The sequence below is a fragment of the Orbicella faveolata genome, unplaced genomic scaffold (genome assembly GCF_042242905.1).
Source record: "Orbicella faveolata isolate gen_17 unplaced genomic scaffold, um_ofav_v1 contig_12, whole genome shotgun sequence".
Taxonomy (NCBI): Eukaryota; Metazoa; Cnidaria; class Anthozoa; order Scleractinia; family Merulinidae; genus Orbicella; species Orbicella faveolata.
The window spans coordinates 27,406,921-27,415,572 of NW_028301539.1; the positions used below are offsets into that span (position 1 = coordinate 27,406,921).

Genomic DNA, 8,652 nt, shown 5'->3' on the forward strand with positions numbered 1-8,652 from the left:
ACAAAAAATGAACACCAGAAATTTCATACCAAGAAAGTTATATGTGGATTTTAATGTTATCAATCACTGGGTCGTTGGTAGTTGTTCTATTTCCGTCCTTGAAAATACACAATCTTTATGGTCTTGTTTTAAATTAGTCAGCACTCTTCCCTCGATGTGCTGTTGTCCTCAGCTTGTAGATCCACCAAAACCTCTTTAGTGCAGTCATTAAATTTTCTATTTGTAGGCTCCATGTAGTGAAACGGGGTCCTCGGATCAGGATTTGGGAGACTAAGGTTGTCTGGCTTACCGTATACCTTTAGAGCACCCTTACAGGTGTCTCGCGTGACATCGCGTCTAAGCAAAGGATGTAGGTCGTAGAAAATTCAAAAATTCATTTTATTTCAAAATTCTTGTCATATATAGTTTGATAGCCAGCTCTATGAGTTTTGCTTTTTTATAGGGGTTTAGGTACCTACAGTTTAAACCGGACGCGCTACATCGCTTGGACGAACGCGCGAAAACTTACCCGTCATTCTTTGGGATATGGAGATGAGTACATCCGGGAAAGCCCAAAATGCAAGACAAAATGGCGGCACCAAACAAGGTGACAGATACCAGAACAGAATTGGCCGAACTCATCAAGAAAAGGGCAGAGATCGCTGTAAGTTGTCGTCAAACTCTCAACTTATTTCTTATGATCAATCCATGTGCTTCCCTTTTGAGTTTTTGTTCGTTTTTTGCGTTGAATCTTAAGAAAGATGGTCGAACGATACATCCATGACGTCAGAGCGATTGGGCGCCCAAAAATATACACGTTTACTGGATTTATCGTCAAATATGTCTTCAAAAATGATCAACACTCACATATGATGTGACGATTATTCCTTGAATATGATTTTTTTTTTCAACAGTTTTCGATTCCTGTGTACTTCTATCACTGCGTTAGCCGTTGTAGAGATTTGCAACTTTGATCATTCGGGAAGGGTTTTCCCTTGTAAGATTTATTTTTGAATTGTAAGATATCTTTATGTGGCCTGTCTGGGACTGTTTTGCGGGGTCCAGGAAAGTAGCCAATTCAAAGAGAATGTGGGAATTTCCTTTAAATTTCACTGACTGCTAGATAATTTGTCTAGAATTTCAGTTTAGAATGCAGAAATCTCCAATCCCTATTTGGTAAATGGTACTATATAACCAGGTCGTTTAAGAGTTTGCTCCAATTTTGTGAATAACTCTCTCCAAATTATGCACCTTGTGTTTAATTCTATATTTTCTGTATAATTTTTTTCAGAGACCATAATTTGTCCAACACCCCCCAAAAACCATATTTTTGATTTTTGGTAACTTTTTAAAGGAGTGTAAATTTATATTAAGAAAAAAGGTGGAACAGATGAGGCAGTGTTGATTTAACCTTAAAACCTAGAAAACATCCCATTATAGGCCCTAAAATTGCCCAAATAAATGAAAATAAATGGTAACATACTTTAAGAGATCTAAAGATCTATTCGTTCATCTAGGAGATTTGGCAACATGTCTGGGAGACCATGAGATTTTGAAATATGTCTGGAAAATGTATGTTAGAGCGACAAAATAATTTGAGATTCTGTGATAAATTTTGCACAGTATTTTATTCAGGTAATTGGTAAAGGATAATTTGACTGGTAATTATTTTAGAGACTATATTGTGTTGTCATTACCATTAGTGGGAGTTAACCCTAAACAGCCTAACCTGGTAACTTGCATTTAGCTGTCAATAATGGTTAAGCTAAAACTTTGCAATGTATTCTGAAGGAATTACCAGGTACCTGTTTTCCTTTACCCATTACCTGTTATCTGTTACCTGAAAAAATTTTAAACTGTTTAAATTTTTGGATGTTGATCTATACTCGACTTTTTTGTGTTGAATCTCAGTCACGATACATGTGAGGAATGATCATAGCCAAGAAAAATAGACAATTTTTATCTTTTTGCTACTATTGCTTTAGACTAAGAGGTTTCTTTCCCCATGTTTCTGTTATTGATTACTAGGAAAGTCTTGCCAATCTCGAGCGACAGATATATGCTTTTGAAGGAAGCTATTTGGAGGATACACAGCTCTATGGAAACATAATCAGAGGATGGGACAGACTACTCACAAATAAGTAAGCTAAACTGAGTATTGCTCAGTCCTATACATGTATGTAGTACATAGGTATCAATCAAGCCTGTGGATTTGAACTCAAGCTTAAAATGACTCTATATTTATAGAACTACCAACACAAAAGTTGAAAGAAGAAACAGAAAATTCAAAGATGCAGAGAGACTTTTCTCCAAGTCATCCATAACATCACATGCGGTAAGTGCATTTGTCATCACTATAACTGTGAAATAAGAGGGATTTGTTGGTTGCATGCTTATTTTTCCTTTTTCACTGCCATGCATTAAGCACAGATATAAGCATTTTGTGACATTCTTCAGTGATATAGCTGTCACCAGATCTCAAAATGTCAGCAGATTGTCAGTTTAAACTGATAATCTGCACTGAGCTTGATCCGTTAAGTGTCTAATTATTCTAAATTGCTATATTTTGTTGTTTGTAATATTTCTTGCAACGCTCACAAATATTGTAGGCAACCTCGCACCCTTGTTGGCTTAGTGTATTTCTTGTTCCAGAAAAGGAAGGCTTATTTGACAGGGCAAGGCTGTATAGGGGATTTATAGTCTTTGAACCAGACCTTTCATTGTAATGGTGTTTGTGTTATTAGGCAATTGCAGCTGGAGGAGGCCTGACAGAACCTCTTCCTGAAAAAAGTAAGTAGAATGACACTGCACTGCTTATTAATAGGTAGCCCGTATCACAGCTGCCCTCCTGAAAGACACTCTCTGGTTTTTTCTATTGGGGCGGGGGGCTGTGACATAGACTTATTTGACCGGAGACAAATGTGGTATGTGCATGCCTATACAATTAAGACTTTCGCACCCATTGTATATACCAGTATGCGTCCTTACTGTGCACAAAGCTCATGCTGCAATGTCACAGCATGTCATGTGTGGAGCGCATGCATGCATTAAGGAAGAAATAGACACAATTTAAATGCTTGTACAGGTTGAGTTAACTTTGCCTAAAGTTTACTCTAGTGACCCCTCCCTCCCTCCCCCCCCCCCTTTTCTTTTTACAGTTTCACAGATCACTTCCTTTACTGATTCTCTCTGTTTTTTTAATGAAGGGAAAAAAAAAAAAAAAAAAAACACGGGATGTGAGCAGTGTTAAATATTCCACTTTTTCTTTTGGCAGTTGAATTTTTGTAATAATTTAGGTGTTCAGGACTAACAACTCTCCTTCTCTAGAACGGTACTACTTAATGTTTCACTGAAAACAGAGGAGGGGTATCCTATTGTACATTATATGACCAAAGCTTCTTGAAACAGTACAATGTACATTCTTCAAAATGCTTTACCCCAAAACAAAATTAGTGACATCCTAATTTTTTTTTTTTTTTGTTCATTTCTGACTTGAGTTGGTCATTATCTAACTAAAGGAAAAGTTTGAAAGAAAATCTGAATATGAGAAGATTTGGGCACAAACACAACAAAGTAATTAACTTTGAACTTGAGTATATGTACTTATTATAGCATGCATGGAATTTGATCCTCCAAAACTGGGAATGATTCTTATCAGGGTGCAAAGAAAACCATTAATGAAGAACAAAATCCAACAGCCTGACTGAAAATCCACTAGCTCCATGCACAACTTTCTGCATGTGATGCTTATTTGTTAATTAGAAATCTTTTAAGGCAAGTTCTCTCTGGTCTGTTTCATTTTGTTTATGTGAGTTACTATAAATACTATAGGCTTTTTTTAAGAAAAGCTCCCTGCAATATCCGTGATATTTGAAATTTCCTTGGTTATGTGTAGGAGTACACAATCATGCATTTACCCTCAAATGTGATCATTATTTTAGAGGAGCCATCTCACTCGGACCAAATCCATCATCAACATGGCCACATTGGGCGTGTTCACAAAGGTGAGATGCTTTAATTAATGCCTACTCCAAGAGAAACAACAAAGAGCTTCAAGCAACAAAATTTATTTTACAAGAGACATTTTCCCAAAGCAAAACACATTTCCTACATGTAGTTGGTGCATATTGCTGTCATCAAAGAACTTGCAGTCTTGTAATTCCTTTATAATTTATTGTTAAACAGTATTCAAACTTTTATCTGTTTGAGCATTAATTTATTCTTATTATTCAATGCTTTAAATTTTTTCTTGTAAAAGTAGAGTGAAAAATACTACCAGGTAGCTTTCCAGTTTTTTTTCCAAGTTACAAGCATATTACACATTTTGGCCATGTTAAACAGCATCAAATTTTCAATGAAAAAATTGTATTTTTCCTTTTAGGTTCCCACAAGAAGAGAAAACATAAAAGACACAGGTAATTTGACTCATGGATTGTCAAAATATTGTGGTGGTTATATCACCGATGGAAAATGAGAGTTGTGATATAAAAAAAATACTAGTGTAGGCTATAGAGTTAGGTATAAACTAGATGTCTAATGGGAGAGGGAGAGTGTACACTGAGTCCGGAACGAACAGTCAGGCTTTGATCTCTGGGCTGGGCTATGATTTTTTGTTCCTGGATGATGTACTGTGTTCCTGGATGAGGTGCTTCAACACCCCCACCAGGTGGGAAAGTGGGCACCGACAAATAAATAATGGGTGTAACCATATGACAGCCTAGGATCCCATACTTTTCGCTTAATGGAGTGGAAACAGGAAAACCCTGGCATTGTGGGACAAAGACTTCTCTTTAAGAAATTAAGTGTATTTCTTGTTCATTTCTAGGATTGAACTGAGAGTGAAAAAGGCTGCTGGTCATAGATCTAGAGAGCCAAGCTTTGGAGAGGTAAAGAAAAATAGAATATCATTAACAAATCTTTATTTGTCAATTAAAGTGGCAGGGTGCAAAAAAAAAAAAACACAATTTTCTTGCTTGCCTGAACTACTGTATGATGAAGTAGCTCAAAAGTCATTTTCACTAGCCCCCCTAAATTTCGTCTCTTGCAAAACTTCTGTAATTAAATTTCCTTTAAAATTATGCTTAAAACTCCACTTGCCCATCAGGCAGGTGAAAGACAGAATCTACTAGGCCCACTGGAAAATCCACTAGAAAATCCACTAGCCATGGGCTTTCTTTGCACGCCGAGTTGACATTGTTCTTGGGTGAATATCTCAATGCAGTGTAAAATAAATTACAATATTTAGAGAGGAAGCCACATCAGCCTTAGCTGGTTTTCATGCGAGTCCTCTATCCTGGAATTGAAATTTGGAGATGTTGGTTTTTGTGGAGGGAGAAAAATGGGAAAACCCGGAGAAAAACCCTCAGAACAAGGCAAGAACCAACAACAAACTCCTCACACATATGGCACCAGACCAGAATCAAACCCAGGTGACAGTCGTGGGAGGCGCCACCGCGCCATCCCTGCTCCCCTGTGTATATGTAGTATATTGGTACATACATTCTAAAGTTGGTCTCCCTTTGTTTTCAGGATGAACATGAAGATTAAGAAAATCCTTCCAGCAATGTTCTTGAGAATTTTCCTGCAGGATATGTACTAGTTTTTAAGGGAGAACTCTGGGCTGAAAGGCAGTGGGGTGGTGGTGGGGGGGGGGGGGGGGGTGGAATTAAGTTGGACTGGGGTAAGAAAGATTGGTACGTGTAGAGCTTCCCTTCTTCAAACTAATGAAAAACAAGATTTATTAAGAAGTATGCATTAGTGCATATATAGTGTTTTTATGGATGTTAAATGAGAATAGGCATACTGAAGCAAAAATATCCAGCACTCTTCAAGACAATTTTGTCTGCAATTGGTGTATTGTTGCAGTTTTCAACAGGAAATAAATTAACCTGTTATTATTTTTTTTCCACTTCATTGTTACATATTGTTATATATTTGGATTATCCAACTTCATTTAGTAATTTCTTTTTCTCTGTGTTCATAAGAATTAATGAATCAGTACATTGTTTTTTTCCCATCAATTACATGTAAATAATATTGTTATTTTCAATTAATTTTGAGTATAGAGGTAAACATTACCAAGAGTACTCTTGGAAAAATAACTGCACTCGCTTTTCACAAAATATGAGTGTTCATAATGTAAATAGGCAAGTTTCTCTTGTTTTTCAGCTCTTAGTCACTGAGTTGAAGGTACAAACATGTTCTTCCATGGAAGGCATATAGCTAAGAGAGTATGAATTAAAATGGAATTTAGACTTGAAATGTACCCACAATTTGGTAATTTAAGCTCATAAAAATCATGTTTGATAGTCATAATTTGTGCTTACAAATCAGCATTGTAAATTACTGTGAGCTTTCCGTTTATCATGTGCTCTAGTTTTAGTGACATCTTGTAGGTAAACTTAATTTTATGTTCATAAAATAATAACTGTGCTTGCACGATAATGAAATAATAAAAAAGAACATTTTTAAACTGAAGTATGTGTGAATGTGATATTAAGCCTCCCACAGGAGGGCACCCTTGGTCCAATCAAGTGAGATGTCTGTATGAGAGGTTAGTAAGTGTTCCGTTCATCTGGCTGGAATCATACCTGAGTGTTAGGACACTCGGACGCCTACTTCTGTTTCTCTCTAGACCACTGGTAGTCTTTTTCTCTCGAAATCAGGAAGGGAGAGTTTCAGACTAAAAGGGACTGGAACAAGACATAGGCGTGACACTTACAAGGTTCGTTTCTCGCCGCTCTCTCGAGCAGCGCGGGCTCCTTTCCTGAACGTGACGGCGGCTGGTAATCGACTGCTAGGCACCCACAATCCCAGTTTTGTAGTTTCTGCCCGAAATTGCCTGGCATCCAGGTTGAATTACGTTGTAATGCAAATGAGGAAAGTTAACCGTGAAAAGAGCAATTGTTTTTCCCTCGTCTCGCCCCAGTTCCTTCTCATCCATACTGCCCTTTTTGGTTCGCGTTCACTTCACGGATAAATAAGACACCAAGACAAAAGATCGGCCGCCAGCAGTTTAATTTCTCTATTCTACTGATTCCTATACTTAGTCCAACGTCACTGCTAAGAAAAGTGACCGGGTATGGGAGGTGTCCACATGCCCTCAAGTGCTGTTAGTGGATATTGACTGCACCAAAACTTCAGGTGCCATTCTGAAGTTTGATAATTGCAGGAGGGGTTGATTAGAGGGGTGGAACACACCAGTCATTTCCACTCTCCTAAACGATAATTTTGTCCGGAAAACTAAAAAAAGGCCTTTTCATGGATCATTGGCTAGCGCACCGGCAGATGAAGCAGGAGTATTTTCAGGAGGCTGGCAACAGTTTCCAGCACTTTTTTAACAGCTATATTTTGAAGGATGAACACTACCACTGTTTAACAAGTGATGCTACAATAATGGGAACATGCAAATACCCAATTATTGGTAAACAAGTTGCAATCATCTATTTTACATAACAGATCACCACAGGAATAATATGACCTGCTAAAAACACCCTTAATTTTAGCTTTAAGCGCTTATAACTCAAAAACGAGCTGGGTGACCCCTATTTTTTATTATCGAATTGTGATAAGCATGATAAGATGCAACTTTTTGCAAAGTTTAAAAAAACTTCTGTGGAGTGGGTTCAGAGCCACGTTCGTTTTGCGAAAATTTCGTGCATTAAGGTAATCAGAAAAACATAAATGCCATGTACCAGCCATAAATGTAATAAAAATTGCCCATAAATGTAATAACTTTTAACCACAAATGCAAAATATCCACTAAACATAAATGTGATAAAATTTGACCATAATGATGTAATAAACTGAATAACCATAAATGTAATAAGGCTTAACCATAAATGTAATAAACTGCCCAGTACCTCTGAGAGTCAGGGGGCCACAAACCCATCGAGGGAACGACCGCGCTTGGGGTGAGCAAAAAATAGGGAGAAGTCGAGAGGCGGTGACTGAGAAGGGAGAGGGTAGGGAGGGAGGGAAGGACACCCTTCCCCCTCCACCTGTTCCTTATTTTCTCGCACTCGCTCTCCATTTCGTTGCCTTCGCGTGCTTTTGGAAACGCTTGCTACGTAGGCTAAGATTCAGATAGTCTTTTAAAATTAAAAACATATTTATATCACTGCGTTGAAAGAAGGAAAACGCTTAATTTCGCTAAAAGTCTTCTTCCTAACTATTCTAAAAGCGCGATAAAATCTAAGTATCATATATCATATTAATCAGATAGTGAAAAAAAACGCCAAAAAAAAAAACGAATTTCCTTAAATCTGCTTACATGATTTAAGGTTGTCCATTTGTTGGAGATTTTGAAACAAGCTGATTTCGAGATTTGGGACTGCCTGTCTCCTCCCTACCCCCGACGTGCGAGTCAAGCGGTAACCTATCTGGGGTAGAAAACGCGATTCTTCCAGCCAATCAGTGCCTGTGTTCAGTTGAAGTGTTAACAGCTGTTAACAAACGATTTTATCTTTACCAACTGGGGAAAGCAGACCCAGTGGGGAGTGTTGTTTACAACCTGAACTTCCAGGCCTCTTTGTTTCAAATGGCATGCCATGGCACGAGAGAAAAGAGGAGGGAAAATTGTTGGCGGGCCGCCGTGCACTCCACAGTTGCGCGCCACATTGCTGCAACTTGATTGGTCGAGAGTTGCCTGGCGCGGAACTCAAACTTGTCGAG

The 8,652-nt window shown here is 38.0% G+C and overlaps 1 protein-coding gene across 1 annotated transcript; it reads left to right on the plus strand.

Annotated features, from left to right (window-relative positions):
* The first annotated feature begins 526 nt into the window (after positions 1-526).
* LOC110049431 (chromatin modification-related protein MEAF6-like) lies at positions 527-6,456 on the plus strand. Its single transcript, XM_089283093.1, has 8 exons — positions 527-643; positions 2,008-2,120; positions 2,227-2,314; positions 2,724-2,769; positions 3,921-3,983; positions 4,361-4,394; positions 4,805-4,865; positions 5,509-6,456. The coding sequence occupies exons 1-8, from the start codon at positions 557-559 to the stop codon at positions 5,524-5,526; spliced, it is 510 nt and encodes a 169-aa protein (XP_089139219.1). The 5' UTR covers positions 527-556; the 3' UTR covers positions 5,527-6,456.
* Positions 6,457-8,652: the final 2,196 nt, after the last annotated feature.